Source organism: Cynocephalus volans, chromosome X (genome assembly GCF_027409185.1).
Source record: "Cynocephalus volans isolate mCynVol1 chromosome X, mCynVol1.pri, whole genome shotgun sequence".
NCBI classification, from domain to species: domain Eukaryota; kingdom Metazoa; phylum Chordata; class Mammalia; order Dermoptera; family Cynocephalidae; genus Cynocephalus; species Cynocephalus volans.
Genome location: NC_084478.1, coordinates 143248370 through 143275604, shown reverse-complemented (window position 1 = coordinate 143275604; position 27235 = coordinate 143248370). Strand labels below are relative to the sequence as shown.

Below are 27235 nucleotides of genomic sequence, written 5' to 3'. Positions count from 1 at the left end.
AAGATGTTTTACCTGATCCTTGACTCTGTTCACTTCCTCAACATTTTCAAGGCTTTTCCACCTAAAAAGCATAACTTCTAACCTTAGGAAATTCGCAACATTCATAATGATGAATTAATGGGAATCAGGCGAGAAGAAGAAATGGAAATGTCTGATGATGAAATAGAAGAAACAACAGAAACAAAAGAACCTGAGGAATCAGGTAAAGATAATGCTGCTTTGTTTTATTTAACAAACATCTACTTGCAGGGATGATGTTTTCAAACCTTTAACACCCAGTAGGTTATGGGCATCAACCCATCAGACTGGACGGCAGCTAGATAAAATTGATGAGGCCATGCAATTACACACTGGCTGCATATCAACCCTGTGGTACAGGATTTTCTGTGGCCTTCATTTATCCCCATCTTCTATTGAAGTGCCTAATTAAAAGTGGAATCTCTAAGGACTCAGATCCCCATACCAGCCAGCCACCAAAAAAAGAAAAAAAGAGAGAGAAAGAAAAAGTGGACTTTGTTTACCAAGAAGCAGCATCATTCTATGTTTGGTTTGGATTTATTAATATGTTCTTCAGCAGAAACCATAAAAGAGTATATGCATAAATAGGTAACTAGCCAATCTTTCAGGAAAGATAGTTAGATCCCTACACCACATACACCTTACTCCAAAATTAATAACAGATTGATTTAAGATTTAAATATTAACAAAATACGTATAGCAAAAGAAATTATGGAAAATATAGAAGTTGGTTATATAATCTGGAGTGAAAGTCTCCAAAGACAGAAATCATAAAAGATGATTTTTGATTAGTGTATCTGCATAAAAATTAAATATTAAATTTTTTTTAAAGTCACAAAGTTAAAAGAATCAATGAACTAAGGAGAAATATTTGCAACATATGACAGTCTACCTATCTGCTGCCTTCCATTGTAGCTACCTGGGGGTATATTGGAAACCAAAAAGGCGTCCACAAACAGTTGTCTGGGTAAAAGTCTTTTGCTCGTATCTAGTATAGTTAGGACTTCACTGTGAGACAGAGGCCACAGTGTGGGTTCCCAATGGGACCCATAAGACAAACTTTTTGAACAATAGGACTAACACTCTCCCCTTCAATTTTGTAGTAAACTATCCTGGATGAGAGATTATCTTGGGGGAGACCAGTCTTCTTAGGCACACCATTCCAGACAATCTAAGGAGCTTAGATTGTGGGAAGGTACAGTAGAAAAAGCACTGGACCTAAGTTAGAACAGAGTTCTAGTCTCAGCTCTGTCCTTCTTGACCTAGGAGTGACTGACTTCTTCCCCACTGAACCTCAGCTTTCACATTTGTAAGAAGTGCCTCATAAAAACCACCTAACAAAAATTTTGTGATGGTTAGATGAGTTCATCCATTCATTTAATAAGCATCATGTGCCAAGCACTGTGGAAACAGTGGAGAGAGATATAGTAGTATACTATCCTTGCTGTTTATGTGTATGAGAGACACCGGGGGCAAGGGGAGATAATAATTCAAATCTGAATTTCCAGGTTCCAGTACTTGTATATTGAAGTCAGCAGCTCTATAGCCACTTGAGTGGTCCTAGTTAGAATCTCCACTCCATGAATAGAAATTCTTAAGGAAAGAAAACCAACAAGTCAGACTTTTTAAAAAGCATTCATTAGCTGTTAACATCTGAATTTACTCTATTCTTGCTCTATGTAGATTCCTAAGCATGCAAACTGCTATCTATATTGAATAAACCTCTTGTAATCAGTGGTTACTTAGCATTTTCAGAATAGTGAACTAATTACTGCAAATAAATACTATAAACATAGCCAAAATAAACAAGTTTAATAATAATTGAGCTATTCAAATTTTTAAGTGCTTAACCAGGATGCTTTATAGCTTATTAGTCTTTGACTTGTAGGATTGTCTGTACCTCAGTATCTACAGTATTGTATACAGAGTTTATCCAGTGTTACTATGAAGTAAATACAATACAACCATAAGTTTGAGCATCCGCTTGATAAATTGCTGTGTTTGAAGAGTTAGTAGGACAAGAAAGGGATGTATGGGAGATTCAGATTGAATGCACTTACTAGGGTTATATAATTGCATTTTGCTTCTGTATCTCTTTTGAGTTAAAAGCTGTATTGGCTACTGCACAGAATCTTATTCGTTTAGAGACTGGAAACTCCCTGACAGATCATCTTATAGCTATTTTCTTTCCTGTTCCACATGCCAGGATGCTGCTTTGTCAAATAAAGCTATCTACAATAGACTTAATGGACCTTACCAAATAGCTTTTCTCCCAGAAGCTTTCAATTCATTTTAATTCAAGGACTTTTGTGTATTTTTCTTTCCCCCGATCGTATCTAATTCTGTTATCTTGCTTCTGTAGTACTCAACTGCAGAAATGCTGCTCAGTGTGAGCCAGTGAGAGGGTCCTCAGTTTTTATCTGATCAGCTACATTTTAGCTATTGCTTGCTTCCAATTAAAAGCTTAAGCAACTAGATCTCAGAGTTGCTTTTTTTCTCTCTCCATGATACCAAATTCCACAAGCCTATAGTATGTTTCTGGTTAGATTTTACTTCCCGAAGAAAGTAAAACCAGCCTAGAAATGTTACCTTTCCTTGGAATGCCAAGAAATGTTTATTCTTTGAGAGAGTCTATATTAGCCAGCCTATATTTGTGATGCAGTACTTGAATACTCTTGCCATGGAAGAAAGGACTTCTGTGCTCAAAGCAATGTGTTGAAGAGGGAGAATCACATCAAAGCAAATCATGATAGTGTGAAATGATTTCATTCTATTGTTAGCCATGATGGAGAATACATGTACCCAGTAAACATAAGAAAAGCTGTTTCCTCTCAGCATCTATCTTCTGCCTTCTTCACTTAGACTAGTGCTTCTGGACTTCATATACCTAAAAATTATTTGAGTTATCTTCAAAAATTCAGAATTCTGGGCTGCAGAGTCTGGTCTAGTTCATCTTTAATGGGGTTTAGGAATCTGCATTTTATTAGGGATCCAAAGTGATTCAGATGCTGGTGAACCAAGGAGCACATTTGGAAAATATTGACTTAAACAAATTCTCCTTCTTTGTTTTAGCCAAATTTTTCTATTCCTTTGGTATCCAATCTCCTTTCTCTTCCTCCACGCTTCATCTCCCATTATTCCCACTTTAAGAGTTTGACCAATTAATTAACAAGCACTATGTCCTATAAGCTGATGGAAATAGAAATGTACATCCACATAAAATGTAAGAAATACCACTTGGTGCCTAACCTGCAAAGTCAAAAGTACTAGTTAGAATGCAGCAAGTACAAGATATATTAGTGTAGGTCAGAGTAGTCACAGTCAATGAAAACTGATCAGGGCCTTGAAAGATGAACAGGTTTGGATGACAGGAGGGAAGGTAATGCATCCTGATGGGGATGGGGAGAAAGAGTAGAAGGAGCAGGGCTCAGAGAGGGAAATAAGCATGATGTGTATAGGAGGATAAAAGATTAAAGGGCAAGATGGGTCCAGATTATGGGGGACCATGAATGCCATGCTTGGATTTAGCATAGTAGGCAATATGGCACCATAAGCACATCTTGACCATGGCACTGATGTGATGAAAACAACATGAATTATACATCTTAGGAGATAATTTTGGAATTAGAGGCCAGACAGAGACTTTTATAGGAATCACGATGTGAAATGAAGATTGGGACTAGAGTGAAGGCAACAGGAACTGAGATAAAAATGGTAGAAGAAAGAGGAGGCAATGAAGAGTGTGAGATTAGCAGTCATGTTAGAGGAATAAACTAAAGTCTTTAGCGCCAGAGTGGATACAGAAGATGAAGAAAAGGAATGAGTACAGAATGCATCTAGGTTTTCTAGTCTGGGAGGTTAGAGGATTGGTGGTTGTATTAATTCACTAGGACTGCCATAACAAAGTAACATAAAATGGGAGGCTTAAACAACAGATATGTATTGTCACAGTCCATAGGCTAGAAGTCTGAGATCAAAATGTTGGCAGGGTTGGTTCCTTTTGAGGCTATGAGGGAGAATCTGTTCCATGCCTCTCTCCTAGCTTCTGGTCATTTGAATGAATGGTTGTTTGAATGCCAGCAATCTTTGGAATTCCTTGGCTTATATGTGCATCACCCCCGTCTCTGCCTCCATCTCCATGTGGTATTCTCCCTGTGTGCATGTATGTCTCTATGTCCAAAATTTCCCCTTTCTATAACAACAACAATCATATTGGTTTAGGATCCACACTAATGACCTCACTGTAACTTGATTACCTCTGTAAAGACCCTGTTTCCAAATAATGTCACATTCTGAGAGCTTCAACATATCTTTTCTGGGGGACCACAGTTCAACTCATAACAGTAGAACTGATAGAAATGGACTGATGGATGGGACTGATTTGCAGAATATGATGAGATCACTTTTAAATAGTAAGTAGTAAGGCAGAAAGAATTTGTGTTCAAGTCAGAGTTGAAGAAAGTAGAAGGAATAGAAGATGGTAGCATAGAGGTGTTGGCTGAAGCCCTGAGAATATGAATAAATGAGTATGAAAGACAAGTGAAAGAAAGAAGAGCAAAGGGCTGAATATAGAACTTTGAGAGGCTACCCACAGTAGGGGAGAAGAAAAGAAAGAGGAGTTTGCAGAGAAGATAGAAAAAGATCAGTCTGAGAAGCTGGATGAAAACTAGAAAAGAATTGGGTTGTGGAAACCAAGAGAAAATTTTATAGAAATAGGGAGTAATCAACATTATCAGATGTTACAAAGAAGATAGTAATTGAGAAAAACAGTGTTGAGCAAGAGTTATTTTAGTAGATAGAGGTAGGAGCCAGAATATATGACACTAATAATAGAGAAAGTAGACAAAAACTACAGGTCAAGAAGTTGGGTATTAAGCAAAAGGAAATACAGGTATTATAAATGGTGACTAGAATTGGTAACAAAGTTAAAATTACATTGTGATTTTTTGTTCAATAAAAGGGAAAGAGGCCATGGAAAATGTGAGCTTGAAGTTGCTAAAGAATGAAAGAGTACTTATGGGTAATTATGGTATGGAATTGGAATCATGGGAAAGAAGAATGGGAAGTGATCCAAATTTAGGTGGAGTTTGCTTTAGAGAGGAGAGAATCCTCTTCCTCTGAGACAACAGAGTGGAAACTGAATGTATATATGTAGCCCGGGCTTCTCCATACAGTAAGAGATTGGTCGACCAAGGATTATAGAAATGATTTGTAAATGAGACCATGAGGAGAGAGGAGCAGATCTGGAATAAGTGCTGTGGGCAGTATGGAAGGAAGAAATTAATGAGAGGTGAGAGACCCATCAGCAAAGGCCAATATGAGTCTATATTGCTCTCGCTGCCTGGCTCTGCAACTTCCTATAAGAGTTCTTTGCTGCCCAGGATAAGGAGCAGAGAAAGTTGAAGGAAGTGACTGTGAGTTGGGGATTGGCATGGTAAGCCTGGCCAGAGGTTTTCAGGAGGCTGAAGAATGCAGCGTGCTGAAAAGTTTGCAGTGGAATCTGTTTAGCCAGAAAGCAATTAATGGCCTGGGTGAAGTTGGCCACTCTGAGATTAAGAGTTCCAGCAAGGAAAGAGAACAGAGTATCAAGGTGATAAGGGGCAGTGAGATAACTGGCAGGTGAGGATTCTGTATTGGGGAGAGGAATTTAGAGATCTCAGAGGAAAAACAATGAGGTCCCAGGTCATCCATGCTGGCAGAAGCCTGACCAGAGTGGAGATAATGACCTATAGAGGCAAGGAAAGCAAGGCGTTGTGAGCTCAGGGACCCCACCTGAGATTTTGCCTGAACCAGTGCATCATGGTCATATTATCTCTCTCTTTCTTCCCACTCTTTGTTCTTTCTGGCTTTTCCCCTTTGTGAATCACTCCAGCTCAAACTTTTTTTATGAGCCTTCAGAGGAATGTTGTAATCCTTCCTTCTATAATTTTGTAACCTTTTTTAGCATCTTCCGTAATGAGGCTTTGTGAGGGTAACAGAATCCCTGAATTTACTTCTATTAATTTTTGTTTGTTTTCTTTGTACCATTGAAGAAACCTAGGCATTAATTTATTTTTAATGGCACAAAATTCTTTTTGATCTTTTGTTGTACAGAAACACATCTGGGATTTTGCTCTTAGCAGCTCCTCTAAAAGGGGGAGCTCACAGGTGCCTTCATACTTTCATATTGCCATGATGAACTGGCAGCCTTCAGATCTGAGGAGCAACCCCCATAAAGAAAAATGTTATTCCCATATAGGAAATAGTCAAAAAGGAGAAGCAGAGAACTAATGATGGCAAGATATGAATACATCCACTGTACTATGCCCTTTAGTATCAGGACTGATGGGTTCACCTACTCAAACATATTATTAAAAAGTAATATTGAACTTTTCAATGTCTGGCAATGTACAAAGAACTCCAGCTTCAGAAACGGGCCCAATTAATATTAAGTCTGTGAAAGAAAAGACTTGGTATCCTCATTAAAATGACAAAAACCCTCATTTTGGAGAGTAGGAAATACATTTTGTAGGTAAAGTCTCCTCGGTAGCATTATAGGCGATCACATTTTCTTTTACTTAGTGACATGTCTAAACTGAGAAGATTATTATCTGTTCCTGCTTGGCTGCAGGTATCCATTGCTGCTCATCAGCATGCCCTTTCCCCCAGGACAGAAGCAGTCTCTTCTCCTCATTTTCACATTTAAACTGGAGAATACGCCTCTAACCATCCTCCTAGGTCTCTGCCCTTTTCCATGTGACATGTAGAACATGAGCATAATTACTGGCCTATAGTATAAGGAAAAACAAAAGGAGGAAAATGAAATATCACTATTTTGTATTGAGCTGTATGGACTGCTGGAGGACAAACATGAAAACCAAAGCAGAAATAAATAACTGTCCATATGTAGGAGTCACTTGATTTACAGTGTAACCTGTATGCTATTCAGCCAAACTCTAGCTCAAGGTGCTGTCCTTTGTATTGGTCCAGTAAGCAAACCAAATATTTCTTCCTCTGACAGATAGTTAATGTCCCTTTTTCTGAACAGTTTTGTATACAGTCAACTTCACTTGTAGCATGTTTTTTTGCTGTTGTGGTTGTTAAGAACACTGCCTGTCTGATGAAAATTATCCCAGCCACTGGGAGAGATGGCAATGTCAAACATTATTTGGAGTGCTGGGAATCCAAGTCTCTGTGTAATGACTTCCTCTTCAAAGACACAAAATCTATTTTATTACAGCAAGAATTAAAATAAGTATTAAAACTAAACATAAAAGTAATGTGTCATGCCAAAGGTCTTTTGTAATTTTTTAAAATCTAAAATGCGAGGTTTAAAACTGCCATATCAAGATAATTGCATAGCCATGCACAGAAAACAAATGTGGACACTGAGAACATCTCAACACTGCTATATCTTTCTAACCAGAACCCTTCCCATTAACCGCCACTCTCTGCTTTATATAGACAATTTGATCACAGCAGCCTATATCAATACTTAAATAGTTTTAGAAAAACCTTTATGTTCAAGGCAGTGAATTAAACTCAGTGCTTCCCTGAAAGGCAGCTTCCTTTTAGGAATAGGAAATGTTTTTGCCCTCAGAATATGGTTTTATCCTATATATTTCATCTTTGTAAAGCACAAGTTCTTTTCACTTATTATGTAGAGGATGAATGTTCTCTTTGAAATCCCTTTAAAAAACTCTTCTTCCACCGTTTATAGCTAATAATTTCCATAGTTTGATTTCCATTACTTTATTTTTACTTTCTTCCACCCAAGTGCCTCCCCATAGGTAGCTGTGAAAATTCATCTTTGTCAAATTGCCTTTTAACCTTCTCATATATTTAATATATCGATTTATAATTTTAATCCATTTTGATAATGACTCTTTTAATGGGCTTTGTGTTCTGTTAGTAATCAAAAAAATAAACAAACTAAAAATGTTTAGCTTTTAAACAATAGATATCAGTAGAATCACATAATTATTTTTACCATAGTCATAAGCCTGGAACATACTAGGTACTCAATAAATGTTTGTTGATGAATGAAAAACCTCCAATTAAGTATTTTGAAATAGACTTTATAATTTTCAACCTTGAAATATGTGCCCCAAACCATAAATAATTAAATTTAAACTGTTTCCCCATGTGTCTTCATTTTTTTTTAATTAAAATTTATTTTTTTAGAGTAGTTTTAGGTTCACAGCAAAAGTGAACGAAAGTAGAGAGTTCCCGTACAAGTATAATTCCTGTCTCTACAGAGGCACAGTCTCCCGTACTGTCAACATCCCCTGCCAGAAAGGTACATTTATTACATTTGATGAGCCTGCACTGACAGACACATCATTATCACCCAAAGTCCATAGTTTACATTAGGGTTCACTCTTTGTTGTACATTTTGTGGGTTTTTACAAATGGACAATGATGTTTATCCACCATTGTAGTATCTTACAGAATAGTTTCACCACCCTAAAAATCCTCTGTGCTCTGCCTATTCATCCCTCCCTCTCCACTAACCACTGACAACCACTAATCTTTTTACTGTCTCCACAGTTTTGCCTTTTCCAGAATGTTACATAGTTAGAAATATATAGTGTGTAGCCTTTTCAGATTGACTTCTTTTACATAGTACTATGCATTTAAGTTTCCTTCATGTTTTTTCATGACTTGGTAACTAATTTCTTTTTAGCACTGAATAATATTCCATTGTCTGGATGTACCACAGTTTATCCATCCATTCACCTACTAAAGGACATCTTGGTTGCTCCCAAGTTTTGGCAATTATGAATAAAGTCACTATAAACATTTCTGTGCAGGTTTTTGTGTAGACATAAATTTTCAGTTTATTTGGGTAAATGCCAAGGAGCACGATTGCTGGATCATATGGTAAGAGTGTGTTTAATTTTGTAAAAAACGGTCAGACTGCTTGCTTTGGATTTAATTTGATTTGTTCTTGTTTTACTAGTTTCTAAGGTAAAAACTTAGATTACTGATTTTAGGTCTTTCTTCATTTTTAACATATGCATTCAGTGCTAATAATAATTGCATGGTTTCCGAAGAGAAGTCAGATGTATTGTTTATATTTGCCCCTCTATAGGGAAGGAGATTTTTCCTCTAGCTTCTTTCAAGATTTTTTCTTGATTTTGATTTTCTGAACTTTGATATGCGTAGGTGTAGGTTTTGGGGGGCATTTATTCTGCTTGGTGTTCTCTGAGCCTCCTGGATCTGTGGTTTGGTGTCTGACATTAATTTAGGGAAATTCTGAGTCATTATTACTTCAAATTTTAATTCTGTTTTTCTTTCCTTTTTCCAGTATTCTCATTATACATGTTTACACCTTTTGTAGTAGTCCCACAGTTCTTAAATATTCTGTTATGTGGGTTTTTTTAGTCTTTTTTCTCTTTGCTTTTCTTATGGACTAAATGTTTATGTTCCCCAAAATTCATATGTTGAGACCTAATCACCAATGTGATGCTATTAGGAAGTGGGTCCTTTGGGAGATACTTAGGTCATGAGGATGGAGCCCTCACTAATGGGATTAGTGTCCTTATAAAAGAGGCCCCAGAGAGCTGCCTTACCCATGTGAGGATGCAGCTAGAATGCACTATCTATGAACCTGGGAGAAGGCCCTCACCAGACACTGAAACTACTGGCACCTTGATCTTTTACTTCCCAGCTTCCAGAACTGTGAGAAATAAATTTCTGTTGTTTACAAGCTACCCAGTTTATGGTATTTTGTTATAGAAGCCCAAATGACTAAGACAGATTTTTAGTTTTAGAAGTTTCTATTCTCATATCCTCAAGCTCAGAGATTTCTTTCCTCAGTTATGTCCAGTCTACTTATGAGTCCATCACAGGCATTCTTCGTTTCTATTAGTGTTTTGGATCTCTAGTATTTCTTTTTGATTCTTTCCTAGAATTTCCATCTCTGTGCTTATATTATCCATTTATTCTTACATATTGTCTACTTTTTCCATTAAAGCCCTTTGCATATTAATCATCGTGTTTTGTTTTTTTTTTAATTCCAAGTCTGATAATTCCAACATTCCTGCCATATCTGAGCCTGGTTCTGATGGTTCTGATGTTTTCTCTGTCTCCTCAAACTGTGTTTTTTGACATTTAGTATGCCTTGTAAATTTTTGTTAGAATTCAGACATGATGTATTGGGTGAAAAGTATTCTAGTAAATAGCTCTTTATTTGTGTGGTGGAAAGGTTTGGGGGATGGAGAAGTATGTAGTTCTCTAGTTCTCTAGTCTTTTGGTGAGCCTGTGCCTCTGGACTGTGAACTAAACCAGTGCTTATCAGGTGGGTTAGGATGGCTGGAGGGGTGTGGAGTTGGTTATTTTCCATCCTTCACGTTTGTTAGGCTCTTCTAAACCCCAGCAGGTTAGCCTCTGCTAAAATAGTTTTCCTGAGGGCAGACCTTGATAAAAAGAACAGAATGTTCTGCCATTCCAACTTTCAAAATAGTTCCTATTCCCCCTCCCCTGCCAGAAGCACAAGGGGTTTTTCCCTCTGATATTCACTGTGAGGACCTGGTAGATCTCCTGGAAATAAAACTCACAAAAGTGTGGGGACTCCCCTCTGACTGGGTCTCCCTGAAGTTTTTAATTCACAGAACTTGTCCACACTGAGCTTCCAACAATTCTTCAATTACAGTTTAGTTTTTCCTACCCTGGCACTGCTTCCCTCAGAGGTTTCTGCTCATGGGTTTCTGGCCTGGTAAGTTGTGATTCTCTATATTCTCCTGTCTATATCTCCAATTTGGGAGGGCAGTGGTTTGCCCTGTGACCTCACTTCTCTGATGATATAAGAAGAGTTGTTGACTTTCTTTAGTTTGTTCAGCTTTTTATTTGCTGTTATGACAGAGTGGCAACTTTTAAGCTCCTTACATGCTGGACCAGAAACCAGAAAGCTTGCGTCTTAGTTTTTACATTAACCTTTCCTCTGTAGAACCAGTCAATGCTACATTCATTCAAAACATCTGTCAGCAAAATTATTGTGTAAGCAGTTGTCAGTTTGAGCCAATTAGTCCTGTATTTTATTATTACAGGGCTGTTATCATTTTCTGCATTTCAAATAAAAGTGACCTATATTACCTGGAAATACCTTAGTTGTATTTGGGATGGAGAATATGAATCATAATGAGGACTTTTGTGTGTTGGAATCCTGGCTCCTTGACAAAAATGGACCTGTGTGCACTCGTGTCCATCTCTCGCTGCCATGGCCAACTCAGACCTAAAGTTCTCATCAAGAGGCTCTTTATACACGTTAATTTAAAATACCAAGTTTTCATGATTCTCTGGTGAACCACAAAGGAATATGGACATGTGGTTTAATATTTTACATTGATTATTTAGCCTTAGTATCACAGGCAGAAGCTCTGAAGGAAGAAAATGACAGCCTCCGTTGGCAGCTTGATGCCTATCGGAATGAGGTAGAACTGCTCAAGCAAGAACAAGGCAAAGCCCACAGAGATGATGACCCAAATAAGGAACAGCAGCTGAAACTCCTGCAACAAGCCCTGCAAGGAATGCAACAGGTAAAGGCATTTTGGTTTTCTGAGCTTTCTGGAAAGATAGCATCAGCTCCTCACCTGTATAAGGGTCCCTTGTAAGCAAATAGAATATCAAACCTGTTATTCTTGATGTTATATTTTCTGGTACAGGTAAAAAGGGATTATGTGTTGTGGCTAATGAAATATTCTGGTTAATATATAGTGTATTAGTCTGTTTTTGTTGCTTATAACAAAGTACACTGTACTGGGTGATTTATAAAGAAAATGAAATTTATTACTTACAATTTCTGACGCTGGGAAATCCAAAGTCCATCTAGTGGTTGTGACAGTGACCCAGGGGTCTCACATTGCAGGATGGTGGAAGCAGAGAAAGCAGAGAGAGAGACAGACTCTCTTCTTTTAAAGCCCTCAGAACCACAACCCTAACCACCATTTTTAATCCATTCACTACAGCGCAGTCCTACAATCCAATCACCTCTTCAAGGCTCCACCTTTCAATTACCATAATAGGATTTCCCACCCTCTCAACAGTCACAGTGTAAGCTAAGTTTATAATATATAAAACTTGGGGGACACGAGGAAGAGTTTCAGGGAGTTTTGGGGGACATAATTCAATCCAGTACATTCTGCCCCTGGCTCCCAAAACTCATGTCTTTATACATGCAAATATATTCATTTCATCCCCATAGTCTTAACTTGTTTCAACTCAAAAGTCCAAAGTTCAAAGTCTCATCTGTGAAATTAATACAAGTTATCTACTACCAAGATACAATGGTGGGACAAACATAGGGTACATATTCCCATTCCAAAAGGGAGAGATAGGCCAAAAGCAAGGTATAACAGGTCCCAAACAAGTCCGAAACCCAGCAGGGAAGAGATCAAATCTCAAAGCTGGCAAATCATGTACCTTGACTCCATGTTCCACCTCCTCTACACACCGGTATGGGGGTTGGGTCCCCAAATCCTCAGGCAGCTCTGTTCCTACAGCTTTCCTGGTCTCTGGCCACACTTCACCTCTCCCAGGCTGGTGTTGCACTCTGGTAGCTCCACAAGTCTGGGGTTTCCACGGCAGTCCCGCTCCCACGGCTCCACTAGGCATGGCACTGTTGGGGTTTCTCTGCTGCAACTCTGACCCCACATTTCTGCTCGGCATTGCTCTAGTGAAGGTTGTCTGCAGTGACTGCCTGTGACAGATCTATTCCTGGGCCCCCAGACTTTTCTATACATCCTTTGAAATTAGGGTGGAGGCTCCCAAGCCTCTACAGCTCTAGCATTCTGTGAACCTAAAGACTTCCCACCATGTGGACGCTGCCAAGGCTTCCAGCTTTTATCTTCCAAAGCTGTGGGTCCAGCCACACCTTGGACCAATTTAGCTACAGCTGGAGCAGCCAAAGCAGCTAGGGTGCTGGTGCTGGAAGCAGCTTCCCAAGGTGGTCCTGAGCAGCGAGCCTGTGAAGGGCACCTCAGGCCTTTTCCCCAAGACCATTTTGTCTCCCTAGGTCTTTGGGCCTGAAATGAAGGATTGGCCCCAGAGTCTTCTGCAATGCCTTCAGGGCCCTTTTCCCCTTCTCTTAATAATCCCTTTTCTTTGTACTAATCTTAGCTAATGGTCACTCGGCTGCACCATTGCATGCACTCTACTTCTCTACCACATGGCCAGGCTGCAAATTTTCTAAATGTTTACACTCTGCTTCCCTATTGAATTCTGGCTTTATGTCATGCCTTTGCCACCATAACTCACTGTAGGCTGTTACAAGTAGCTATGTAGCTTCCTTAATGCTTTGCTGCTTAGAAATTTCTTCGGCCAAGTGCTCTGGTTCACAACTCCTACGTTCCAACTTCCACAAAGTCCTAGGGCATGGACACAATACAGCCAAGTTACTTGCCAGTTCACAGCAAGGGTGATCTTTGTCCCAGTTTCCAATAAACTCCTTCTGATTTCTATCTGAGACCTCCTTAGAATGGTCTTTACAGTCCGTATTTCTGTCAGCATTCTGCTCGCCACCACGTAACCAGTCTCTAAGACATTTCAAACTTTCCCTCATCTTTTTGTCTTCTTCTCAGTCCTCCAAACTCCTCCAACCTTTGCCTAACACCCAGTTCCAAATCTGCTTCCACATTTTCAAGTATTTGTTATAAGCAACACCCCACTTCTCTGGTACCAATTTTCTGTATTAGTCCATCTTCGTTGCTTATAAAAAAATACATGGAACTGGGTAATTTATAAAGAAAAACGACATTTATTGCTTACAGTTTCTGAGGCTGGGAAATCCAAAGTCCATCTGGGTGGTGTTGACAGTGACCTAGGGGTCTCACACTGCAAAGTGGTGGAAGCAGAGAGAACAGAGAGAGAGAGAGAAAGACAGACTCTCCTCTTCTTTTAAAGCCCTCAGAACCACACCCCTGACCACTACTGTATGGTCCTACAATCCAATCACCTCTTCAAGGCTCCACCTTTCAATTACCATAATAGGATTTCCCACCCTCTTAACAATCACAGTGGGGGCTAAGTTTCTAATACATAAAACTTGGGGGACACAATTCAAGTTTCATGAAGTTTGGGGGGACATAATTCAATCCACTACACATAGATAGCAGTGGATCACCAATTTTCAAAGAATGAGCATTCAGTGAAAAATATTTAACGTTAAAACTACACTGAACAAAATCTAATCTTTATGCTTCAGAAGGTACTTCAGGATATACACAGGGCCTTGAGATCTTTATGAAGATCTTCAATTATTTAGATATGAAAAGTGCTGACGAATAAGTATCAGTTGATAGAACACCAAGTAATACAGCCTTTTAGAAGGAATAGCAGGAATCCGACCCATGATTTAGGCAGAAGTGGGGATGTTATAAGTTTTTAAGTATCAGTGCTTTGGGCACATAATACCAATCTGTTCTTATTTTGGTTTTTTGTTTGTTTTCACAGTCATTTATGCAAATAGGTTTACCTGCACATAATTCCAAGTATAAAGAGTAAAGTAAATAAGTACATCCAGCTCCAATTGCATTCTGATACGACATTGTGTAATAGATGCTCACATCTAGAAGTTTTACGTAACCATCACCACAGTGAGCCTACAATTTTAAAGATACCAACACCTGCTTTCACTATAGTAAAGGAAAAGTGCTTCTGAATAAGGGTACTCTCCTCTTCTGTCGTGCCAGACTACCAAACATTTGCCTTACAACTTAAACTGTGCAATAATTTTTTACCTCTATGCCTTGGAATTATCTAGGCCAAAGCTAATTGTTGGTTGGAAATTACAAATTATGAACCGGAAAGCTCTTCTGGTACTAGAAGCCCCATGTTATTACTTCTGCCACCATTGTCTTCCTGTGTGACAAGTAATATCACATTAATGTTTCACCTTTCCTATTAGCAAAATGTGTGAAGTAATGCTTACCTTCCTCTTACCGTCACCATGGAGTTGAATTAGAACATATAAATTATATCAGAGATCTTCCTGCCAAAAAATGCATCTCCTCAGCTTCAAAGAATATTGGCAATACACATTGTGCCATTGCCCTTCTAATGGTCTTTTGCAAGCCTTTGAAAAGCAAGACTTTTGAAACATTTTTGTTGTTATTTTTCCCTTACCTTGATTTTCAAGCCATTCCACAGAAGGATAATTATGCTACTTAAATGCAATTCAAGAATGATGAATTTTTTTTCATTTCATCATTTCAGAGACCTCAGTGAGAATTAGATCTCTTCCTCCTAAAAGATGAAATTATACTCATTTTAATTACTTTATATTGGAAAAATAGCCTTGTAAACAATGATAAAATTTCTCCCATCTTATCCCAAAAGATATACGAGGGTACTTCCAAAAGTTCATGGAAAGATTCATATTATCTTTTAATTCTACTTTTCATGAACTTTTGGAAGTACCCTCATGTAATATAATATGGTCGTTAAGAACTCTGGGGTTGACCTTAAGTGTGTGTGATGAGAATGGCACTTTGTTTATGTGGTCTTTTTCCAAAAAAATATTACATCTATCTAATCATGATTAAACACAACAGCAAGACCTAACTTGAGGGACATTCTACAAAACACCTCATCAGTGTCCTTAAAACTGTCAAAATGATCACAAATAAGGGAGATCTCAGACATCATGCCAGTCTAGAGTAGCCTAAGAAAACATGAAAACTAACTGAAATATTATATTCTGGATGGAGTCCTAGAACAGAAAAGGGACATTAGGTATAAACTAAGAAAATTGAAATAAAATATGGACTTTAGATAATAGTAATAATGTATCAATACTGCTGTGACAAATGTACCATTGTAATGATAACAATAGGGAAATCTCTCTTGCAATTTTTCTGTAACTGTAACTGTAAAATAATTCTAAAATAAAAAGCTTATTTAATGGCAACGAAAAAAAAAAGAAAGAAAAGAAAAGAACTCTGGGGCTGAACTGACCTGGTTTATAATCCCAACTCTTGTCACTTACTATCTGAATGGCCTTAGGGAAGCCACTTTACCTCTCTAAGCCTCAGGAATAATAGTCTCATAGGGTTATTATGAGGCTTCAATGAGATCATGCATAGAAGACTCAGCACAATTCTTAGCACATATTAGGCATTCAATAAGTAGTATTTGTTGTAATTAATAATAATGATAAATCCAGCTCCATGCATATTTATATGGAAACTAACATATATGAACTTTGGATCACTTACTACTTTCCTCACAGAAATTGAACTTGGCTTGGCTATTTGCAAGAATGTTTTACTTCATTAAGTTCACTTCTGTGCAGCAATTGAAATATATATGCAGCAACTGAGATATTTCCCACACAATATTAACTGCACCCTACCCTTACTTTTGGCCAGAATAGGGAAGAAGTTAAGTGACTGGATCAATTAGTTTATCAGGCCCTTTCTAAAATATGAACAAGTTTAAAGGAAGTTCATAAAACCAGATAAAATAACTTAAAGTAAAAAGTATCTTGATTTTCCCATTCTCTACATGGAAAAATGATTCTGTGTACTGGGGGAAAGTGAGGCAGGCCTGCCTGATATCTAACTTCAGCCAAAGATTTTAAATGAATTGTGGTTCCTTAATTAGTGACTTAATTGTCTTTGGTCTTCATTGCAGCATCTACTCAAAGTCCAAGAGGAATACAAAAGGAAAGAAGCTGAACTTGAAAAAATCAAAGATGACAAGTTGCAGGTGGAAAAAATGTTGGAAAATCTTAAAGAAAAGGTACATGAGTCCTAAGTAAACCTTTTCCCTTGCCCCCCCACTTTCAGTGATAATGAAAATGCCCTGGAAGTTACTGTGATAGGAATTCATGTAGAATGTTTGGTTGATTGGGGATTAAAAGCCCTTCTCCAAGGTAATTCTTATATTAAGGGCTCTGCTTTTAGGTATGAGTCATTGACATTTCCAAGGGTTCTGGAGAGGATACTTTTCAATGAATATGAAGTCAGTCCATCCCTAGGATTCCTCAGTCTTCCCTCTTGGAGAAGACCAGAGTGCACACCTCTTCCCTGCTTCCCTAGTCCAACAAATCGCAATGTAGAAAACTCGTGTGACACAAAGTACCTTTATCGAACATTTCACTAAAGGAAGAAACACAAGTGCAACTAGAACACTGACATTTCTTTGCAGACACTCCATCCAGTGTAATAATGAGCAGCTGCAGGTGAGAGTAATAGCCAACACCAAAAGGAGGGAAACCTTGGAAAGAAACAGAGAGAAAGAGTATTCTAGAGTTAGATAATAGCAATAGGAAAGGCAAGATGAGACTATCAAGTGAGAGCTTGCAGCAATAAAAACTACCTGTGAGGACCTCTGAGAGAGTCTGCTAACATCTGGACAAATTAGTGTATCACAACCATGAATCAGGTGCCCAGTCTCTTTAAAGTTTATAGAGTCTACTGATGGGTGTCTCCTTGTCATACCTCTCCAGTCTCTTGATGGCCTGATCTAGCTGAAGTTATCCTCTGAAAAGAAAGGCCCATTGACCAAAACTGCCTGACTTTAATGTCTCAGAAGGAAGAGAAGATTAGGAGGTGGGACCAAGAGTCAGAAATCAACAACGATACAGTTCCTCAAGAGCTCATGCTCTTTATCTTCTTTGCTCAGCCTAGAAAAATGCAATGCATTCAGGCCCTGGGTGTTTACCAGCGCAGTGACTTCCCCCAGAGTGCTGTGAAGAACTGGCAACCTTGGTATAGTTGAAACAATGATTGAAAGTGTTTTCTTCTGGAGGCCATTTACAATATGCTTTTAATTCTTCTACTTCATAAAACCAACTCACTTTCCAGTTTTGTGGGTACTATTAAAGAAATGAGCACAATCCCAGAGAAAGTCATTTATCAAGGATTTAATTGAGAAGTGCCAAAGCTGCTCTACTTATCAGGACTTTGCTCATACTATCAGAGCTTCTAAAATGTCCCAGAGCTGCTACATATTGTTTCCTGCATAAAATGGAGTGTGTGTAGCCAGAAGACTATAGATAGACATGGGGTTATGCTAATGACATTGTGCTCAGAATCACTCTTTAGAATTGACATCACAAATTGACTTAAGGATATTTTTAGTGTAAGCGGCTTTCTGCTTTGTATTTAATTTAAAGAAGCAAGAGGTCAAATAGCATAGAAGAAACTGGCCATGTTGTGCCTAAGGATAAGTAATTCCCATTCTGGAATTGAATATACCAAAGAGGACAGGGAGAGAGATCCAACTGATAATCAAAAAACAAAGTGAGTCAGAATGTTTTTTCCTGTTGTTTTAAGCAAAGCTTCTTTTAGAGAAATTCATGACAGTTTATTATAAACTGATCTTCTCTGGGAAGCTGATTTGTTACCAAATATTTCAACCTGACACAATTAGGTTAGGAAGCAAAGTACCATCACATTAGACTGCAAAAATAATTTCAGGTTGAAAGGAAAGTAATAAGTTTTGGTGAGGAGGGATCTTTTTTGTTTGTTTTTGTTTGGGTTTCTTGACAGTGAGCCACAGTGTGAGTTATTGTCAGTGTTGTGCAATATAACAGTGTGACTTATGTCTGTCTTACTGTGAAAAGAACTAGCTCTTTGAATCTGCTAGTAAAATTCAAGGTGATAAGCATCACCTCAATATACACTGTAATTTTTTTTTTTTTTTATGCCAGCTGTAATAAAATTGAAGTCAGGTTTTAGTAAGGGTACAGTTCTATTCAAGATGGCTAAAACTTCTCAGGATATCTTCACATCTTAAATCAACCCCAATCTGTTAAACTCTCACACTTAAGAAATGGCTTACTGGATCATTTAATGTTTTAAGATGTGAAGCCCATGGCTTAGAAGTGAGCCAGTAGTTTAAATCAAACTTGGCATAATGGTTACTGCCTGAATTGGATTCTAAAGGCCAAAGATTGAGCAGGTCATCAAGAAAGGGTTCCCCTCGTACTACAACCAGGAAGCCTATAAATCCAAAAAACAACATGTCTTGTACCATAGACCATTCATCTCACTCAGAGACAGCATCCTGGAAGATTTGAAGACATCATTAAAGAAAGCAGAAGGAATCCTGTCCCTGCTGAGAGTTTGTGGAAGGGAAGAAGTGATAAACCATCTGAGTCAACCACGATCTGCTCCACAAGAAGCATTTCCCCAGCATTTTCTTTTACAGCAGTAGAAGACTGAAGTAGTGATTTCTTTTAGTCCTTCCTCTTAAGGCTCTTTCTTCACATTTATAATACAGAAAAGATATTCTCAGTACCCAAAGAGAAAGAAAAGTCCATGAAACGTCTGGAGGTACTTTTCAGTTTGATGCTGGTCATGGATTTCTCCTGAGTATCCTTATGAAACCTGCCTGCTGATATCAGAAAGAGAAAAAATTACAGTGACAAAGGCCACTAACTAATGATATTTTTGGTCATGGTCATTTCTTGCTGTAAAGTCAGGAATATTCTAACTGACAATGTCCTTATCAGAGAGAAAAGAGAGAGTGAGAGTTGTTAATCAATAGATAAAAGTTCTAATTTTTAGTTCAAAGGCCAACCTGTGAGTGGATTGGCTACGATGCAGATTCTCCATTCAGAGATGGGACTTACCGTTATCGGGATGTGGACTTTAAAAAAAAAGGAAAGGTCCTTTTAACAGTGGTTAATCTGGAATGAAATCCCAGCTCCAATACTTCCTAGTAATGTGATCTTAGCCAATTTACCTAATTTATCTGAGCCTCACTTTCTTCTCTGTAGAATGGAGATTATATATATCTAACAGTTCCTGTCATCTAGTTAGGAGACAATAAATGTTGGGTCTGGTCCCCCAGATTATTTGTATAGAGTCAAGAATGATGAAGGCAGAAAAAAAAACTGGTGAAGATAAATGTTTAAATTTTTCTGTGCTTGAAGCCATATAAAGAAGCTTTGGATTATCTGTGATCCTTTTGTAACTTATGCTATTTCCCCTCCCACTGAATAATCTAAATTTGACAGTACTGCTTGTATGGTCCTGTGTTAAGAAGTTACCTGCTGTGTAGTTAATTGAGATCAGCTCTATTGCCAAATAAGGTGAACTGACCCAGGAAGCATGTTATTCCCACAGGAAAGCTGTGCTTCTAGACTGTGTGCATCAAACCAGGAAAGTGACTACCCACTTGAGAAGACCATGAACAGCAGTCCGATCAAATCTGAACGTGAAGCACTGCTAGTGGGTAAGGAAACTAACACACACACACAACACATAGGATATGATGGAGAAGGGGAGGGGTTTACCTAAAATTAATAAGCACACGCCAAGCATTTATGAAGCATGACAGTGCAAGAACCCATAGTCCCGAAGACAGTGGGGTAAGAACAAGTACAAATTGCTATAAAAATTCTAACTGCAGCTCCCAGCCCTCATCAGGCTCTTTGTCACGTTAAGTGTGTCAGTACTAGCACTATGCTAAGAGGGTGTCAGCTGGAGAAACACACTGTAGATTTTCTAAAATCTCTGTGCAAGGATAGCTAAGCCCTCTCACATCCACTCAGGGGGCAAGTACAGACCCTGTTTGACAAAGAGCTTTTTCAGATGAGCCTTTGGAGCAAGTGTATGCCTCTTGAGTTTTTCCAGGTTACTGGCTGAGCTATTGTTACTCATGATACTTCTGACACCAAATAAGAGATTTGTTTTACCTCCTGACACCAGATATGTAGTATATTTTTCAACACCACTTCTCCAACTCTGAGACACCAACTGGGTGTCCTACGATTCAATTCAATTCAATTCTGACACTACCCAAAATTACTATGAGACTTAACAAGTTAAAGGGCTCAATTCCACAAGACTACCCTCACTTTAGATGCCAGTCTCAAATATCAGGTCTCCAAGTTACCCACACTTCTGTCCTGTGTGGCTGCAAAGTCAGGTGTTCCCATGACCCTTCCCCCAAGTTTGATAATTTGCTGGAACAACTCACAGAATTCAGGAAAGTGCTTTACTTACTATTACCAGTTTCTTATAAAGGATACAAGTCAGGAACAGCCAAATGAAAGAGATGCATAGGACAAGGTACTGAGAGAAAGTACGTGGAGCTTCTATATCCTTTCTGGGTGTGCCATTCCTCCCAGCATCTCAATGTTTTCACCAACCAGGAAGGGATTTTTATGGAGGTTTCATTACATAGGCATGATTGTTTAAGTCAGGTCATTCATGATTAACTCAATATCCAGCCCCTCTTCCCTCCCGGATTTCTGGGGAATGAGTCTGAAAGTCCCAAACCTCTAATGATGCCTTGTTCTTTCTGGATGCCAGCCCCCATCCTGAAGCTATCAAGCTATTACGGGGCCTCTAGCCACCAATCATCTCATTAGCATACAAAAAGACATTCTTATTTCTCCAGAGATTCTAAGACTTTTAGGAGCTATGTGCCAGGAACCAGGGACAAAGACCAAATTTTTTTTTATTATATCACATTGCTGATGACTCAGGAGGTCGTCTGTTGTGTGTTGGACACTGGTGGACTCTGACGAGATCAGTGCTAGAATTGCTCTCTCTATATAAAAGTTTATTCAGAGAGGCAAGATAGCACAAATGGTTAAAGAATCAGATAGACCTGGCTTCCCATCTTGACCCCAGCATTTCTTTTCTGAGCTTCAGATCCTGCATCTGCAAAATAGGCATACTAATAACACCTACCTCAAAAGGGCAACTGTGAGTATTTATTAAAATAATTCACTTTAATCACATAGCACAGTGCCTGGTCCAGAGTAAACCCTTAGTGAGTGGAAACCATTTTACACTTACAGCACTAGTCACAAATGCTTGTTAACTTTATATTCTACTTGGAGAACAGTAGCAGATTGAGGTTCTAAAATATTCAATCATTTGAGAGGGGCTAGTCTTGGGCCACAGTACATAATCCCAGCTGCCTTCTAGGAAGCTGAGCCACACAGTAGCCCCAACCCAGTCTGAAAAGTCCTCCACACTGACTGGCTTCTGCCTATTTGTAAAATATATTTGCCTCCTTTGGTAGTGGGTATTATACTCAGATTTAACACTTTGATATGTTAATAAAGATGCACAGGGGGATCTGCCATTGAGTCTTCAAGAAAAGTGACAACTTATTAACGTTTTCCAACTGAAACTTCTTAACAAATTGGCATGGCAACAGGGAGACCTGTCAGAGAAGTGCTGGGGGTTGAAGGAAGCCTCTGTAAGTGGATAGTCTTAGAAAAAAACAGTTCTTAAAGTAAGTGTTCCTTGTTTTGTTTTTTTTAAAGAAGGTAGTCTTAGGTGGACAGAGAAAAAGAAAAATCTGTTTTATAAATCAGTTCTTTGGGTGCGAACTCACAAAAACTGTTTAGTGTTTTTAAACCTCTGAAGTTATTTCTTGGCATTTGATAGCCTTTCTTGGCTTTGGCATCTAGAATTTCTGTGAACATGGACTGTCTTCTTCAGAATTTACATTTCTCAGCTAGAATCAGTGCTTAGAAATGCCATTTACCTAATCACTTAAGAACAAAATAGTGTTATAAGTAATACCATCCCTTTGGGACAGATGTTGAGTCCCACCATCTGTTCCTTCTAAACTGCCCACCCCACCCCCTTGCTGTCTAATATTTGGAAGATTCTCACAAAGAACTGATTGAACTTTGAGGAACAATTTAAACTTGTGCTATTTTTTTGTCACTCTGTTAAAGGGACAGAGAAGTTGTAGTTTATAAACCAAATTAAATTTTACTTTTATTTCCTGGCAGTTTTCAGCAAAACTCAATTCTGGGTCTATTTGAAGTACCTAAGATCTTATGAAGGAGGTGAATCCAAAATAATTAAGAAAACAAAATAGTGCACTTGTGGTCAATTTATTTTCCACCTTTTGCCAGAGAAAGAAGTATTAGAACAATTAACCTGATGGCCAGAACAATCAAGGCAGTTACATGCAGCTGCCAGTCACCCCACAGTTAGGCTGAGCAGAAATCACATGTGTTCCTGAGGCTGTAAACTGCTATAAGAGTTCTGTTACACAGAATGGTTTGAGGCTCTAAGCACAAAATGCTAGTGACCTCTTGAATCAGCTGTGAATGGAATGTTTGGCTTTTCTTTACAGAGCTACTCACAAAATAAAACCCTAATACAATCAGCAAGTTCTCTTGTGAGAGGCACTAGGTTAATCAGGCAAAGTATATGATTTGTACATTTGCCGTAACAGCAAGACATTATTAATGCCTAAGAGGCAGAAGTCTAATTTAAAGACCGTGCAAAGGAACTGCACAAAAACCAGCACTATCTAAACTCATTGTAAAATTCTAGAGTTTGGATGGTCTTTAGCCATCACAAATGATAGAAGTGATCCTCAAATGCCAGCTTTTCTACATGCAGGGCAGTAGGTGTAGTGGTTAAAATCAACTGTCTGGGTTCAAATGCACTGCTGTGACCTTGGGCAAGTTGCTTAAACTTTCCATGCCTCAGTATCCTCATCCATGAAATGGGGATGGCAATACCTCCTCACGGTGTTGTTACAAAAATTAAATGTGTAAAATATAGGTAAACTTAGGACAGTGCCCAGTATATTTATGCTGTGCATATTCACTGTCATGTGAAAGCTCAAGGAATACAGTGCTCAAGGGTAAGCTGCATGGTCTTGTCTCCACAGGGATTATCTCCACATTCCTTCATGTTCACCCATTTGGAGCAAGCATTGAATACATCTGTTCCTACTTGCATCGTCTTGATAATAAGGTATGTGGGGGCCTGTAATGGGGATGTAGGAGGATGTAGGGTTCTTTGTGAACCTGTGACCTTACTCTCCTCAGGCATAAATATATCATTAGTTATTGCTCTAAGGCAAGGTTTCCCTCACCTGCTCTCTCACTGCAATTTGGTGTAGAGTTTCCCTCTTGCAAGTAGGATGACCATCTGTCCCAGTTTACGCAGGACTGAAGGGTTTCCTGGGACTTGAGACTTTGAGTGCTAAAACTGGGGAAGTCTCAGACAAACTTGAACAAGTTGGTCACCCTACATTCAAGATACATCTGAGAAGAATGTTCCTCCATTCTTCTTAATTTACATATAAGCTGCAAATTAACCAGCAAATTGACCAATATCAGCTTTCTCACCCTTCAAACTTTTGTCCTGGGCCTTTAGCCGTTAGCAAATGCTAATTTTCAGAGCTGGAAGTCTTACTCTAATCATGTCTCCCATCATCACTACTGCCATTTTCAACTGCAAAACAATCCAGGCAAGGACAAAAAAAAAAAAAAGATGGAACAATGAGCTGAGGGGCTCTGTAACACAGACTGAATATTTGCTCACAACTATCTCATGGGCCATTTCCTTCCCCGGATGCTATCCTTTGGGGAACTCACAGAGCACCTGGAGCAAGGGTAAGTGCTCATTCCTGAGGAAGTCAAGGATGCCTCTTAGAAGCTGGAGGGGTCTCTTGATTCCTCAGAATGAATAAGCTCATGATACATTTTTCCAGAAGCACCATTCAGTTAAACCTGCTCATGGATTGTATTCACTATTTCACAGGACCTGGGCCTTTTGAGAAGTGCCATTGAATACAGATTTCTGACAGCCGGATGTCCAAAATGTTAAGCCATTTAACCATATGTCCTCTTAAAGGCACTGACCCATTTGGGAATCTTATTGTTCTAACCATATTCCGGCTGTGGTGATACATCCTCCTCAATGGCATTTATTTTAGTTCTAGCTAGCACTCCCCCCTCGTTTCCCTCTTGCAAATGATGCTATTCTGCAATTATATAGCCCATTTGGCAGTGAAGGGGAGGATGGAATGTGTGTACCAGGACCCAGTGGTCCATTGCAGTGGTATGAAATTGAACTATGTGTCAACAAAAATTATCTAGTTCTTTTTTAATTTACAAAAAATAATACGTACACATTGTCTTAATGTAAGCAATGTAGAATCATAGTAAAGAGAAAGTGAAAGTTTCCCATAATCCTACCCCTCAAGAATAATGATTGTTAACAATTTGGTAAATATTTCAGGCCCTTTTCTATACATATGCTGTACCTATATTATATGTATATATCTATAAACATTATTTGTGTTTCTTGAAATGGGGATTCTACTCTACATGCCACCCTGCAATGTGCTTCTTTCACTTAAGTGGGTACAGTCTACCAGCAGCACTGGGAAGAAGGCATGACTTCACTTCTAACCTAGGCCCAGTTCCTCCTTAGCAGCTTCAGAAGAGAGCTGCAATGGTACCAGCAGGTTTGGGGGTTCCCTCCCTCCAGCTTCAGGAACATTCAGTGTGACAGCAACTCTGGGTTTCTTCAGGAATCCCCAGGTGTTTTTCAGCCAAGCCCTGCTGCCCAAGTTCACAGTTAGGAAGATTGCACTACTAATGTAAAGATGACCACCTAAAACAAGCCCTAAAAGAGTCCACAGGTTTGTTTTTTGTTTTTGTTTTGCAGGGTGTGTGTGTGTGTGAAGCAGGGAGAAAGACAATGTACACAGGAACACAGAGCATTCTGCATTTTTGTTACTTTTCCTTTGTGAACTAATGTGTGAGTGTGAAGAAGTCTGCTCTGATGGCAGATATATCTGCCTCCCTCCACTCCCAAAAGATTAGGCAGCCTCAGTGGGCCTGCACACAGCATCATCAGCTCTGGGCAGCTGTCATTCTGCTGGCCACAAACCCAAGCCTCTCCACCAGCTCTTTCCAATAAGCAGGCTCAGTGGACTCTGGTGGTCACAGCAGAGGAATGCTGCTGTCTGGAAGCCATTCTACCAACATGCACAAATGTATAAGGATGGAGAGGAGGTTAACCCCCCAACACACACACACACACACACACACACACACACACACACACACACACACACTCTGGAAGCCATTCTACCAACATGCACAAATGTATAAGGATGGAGAGGAGGTTAACCCCCCAACACACACACACACACACACACACACACACACACACACACTCTGGAAGCCATTCTACCAACATGCACAAATGTATAAGGATGGAGAGGAGGTTAACCCCCCAACACACACACACACACACACAAATGTATAAGGATGGAGAGGAGGTTAACCCCCCAACACACACACACACACAAATGTATAAGGATGGAGAGGAGGTTAACCCCCCAACACACACACACACACACACACACACACACACACACACACACACACACACACACACACACACACACACACACACACACCAGCAATCTAAAATAGCAGCAGATTAGGAAAGTAGAACTGGTTGTAAATGGAGATGTCCTCTCATCCCACAGATATGCACCAGTGATGTGGAATGTCTCATGAGTAGACTCCAGCATACCTTCAAGCAGGAAATGACTGGAGTTGGAGCCAGCCTGGAAAAAAGATGGAAATTCTGTGGTTTTGAGGGCTTGAAACTCACCTGAATCTCTTTGCCTGACAACCTGGGATCCTGAAAATAAGTGTGTGTTGGACAAGCTTGAAAAGTGATTTGTGTTTTCAATGGTTTTCAAGTGGGAATTACTTTGAATTTGTCAATTCATTTCTGGAATATCTTTTGAGTTAAAATAAGGATCCTAGAACAGCACCTCAAGCTACAGGCCCTAAAGAGAAATTGCCTCAAACCTCAAGTGCTGTAATGTCCTCCCCTTTCTGTCAATTGGTTGTCTTTTCTTAGTAGCAGTATTGAAAGAGTCTTGAGGCTAAAGAGTGTTTGGAGTGTTTTCAGTGTCTGTACTACTGTTGTAGACTTTGGTATTTTTTTAAACACTGTTAACTGAAATGTTTTGATGACTTCTATGTGATTTGTGTTTCCAAACTTCTCTTCACATTAATGTTGCTACTGGTGAAAGGAATGAGAGGAACGCCAGGTACTCTGTGTAGCTGCCGTTGTCTTTCCAATCCTCAGTAGACCAGTAAATGAATCACACATCAGCATCTTCTAGAAGGTGCTTCATGTTCACCTTTTAAATAACAAAGCATGGTTTGTGGCTTTTTGCAAAATTACTATGAACCAAAAGTTGACAAATGTTCTAAAGCTATTTTCTCTAATATATCAGATAAAAGGTCTATTTCAGAATTTTTAAAAATAAATCTAGATGAATCTGCAGAAAGCGAGTATCCAGTATGATTGGCATGTGTTCATGCTATTCAGAATCACTTGTAAATAGTCTGCTTTTAAAGGAGGGCATGTTTAGTTTTCTGTGAATTAAACCACGCTCACGCATGGGTGCACACTCACACACATGTACACACATTAGCAGAAGGGGGTGATTTTATTATCCTTTTCCCTCTGGCCTTCTT

At 39.0% G+C, this 27235-nt stretch overlaps 1 protein-coding gene across 2 annotated transcripts in view; it reads left to right on the top strand.

Annotated features, from left to right (window-relative positions):
- ENOX2 (ecto-NOX disulfide-thiol exchanger 2) overlaps window positions 1-27001 on the top strand; it is a 321651-nt gene extending 294650 nt beyond the window's left edge. For both annotated transcript variants that reach the window (XM_063083160.1, XM_063083159.1), the window contains 6 exons: window positions 88-202; window positions 11356-11537; window positions 16630-16737; window positions 20073-20181; window positions 23605-23690; window positions 26227-27001. In XM_063083160.1, the coding sequence (XP_062939230.1) occupies window positions 88-202; window positions 11356-11537; window positions 16630-16737; window positions 20073-20181; window positions 23605-23690; window positions 26227-26358 (732 nt within the window). In that variant the 3' untranslated portion in view covers window positions 26359-27001. The remainder of the gene's footprint in view (window positions 1-87; window positions 203-11355; window positions 11538-16629; window positions 16738-20072; window positions 20182-23604; window positions 23691-26226) is intronic.
- The last annotated feature ends 234 nt before the right edge of the window (window positions 27002-27235 follow it).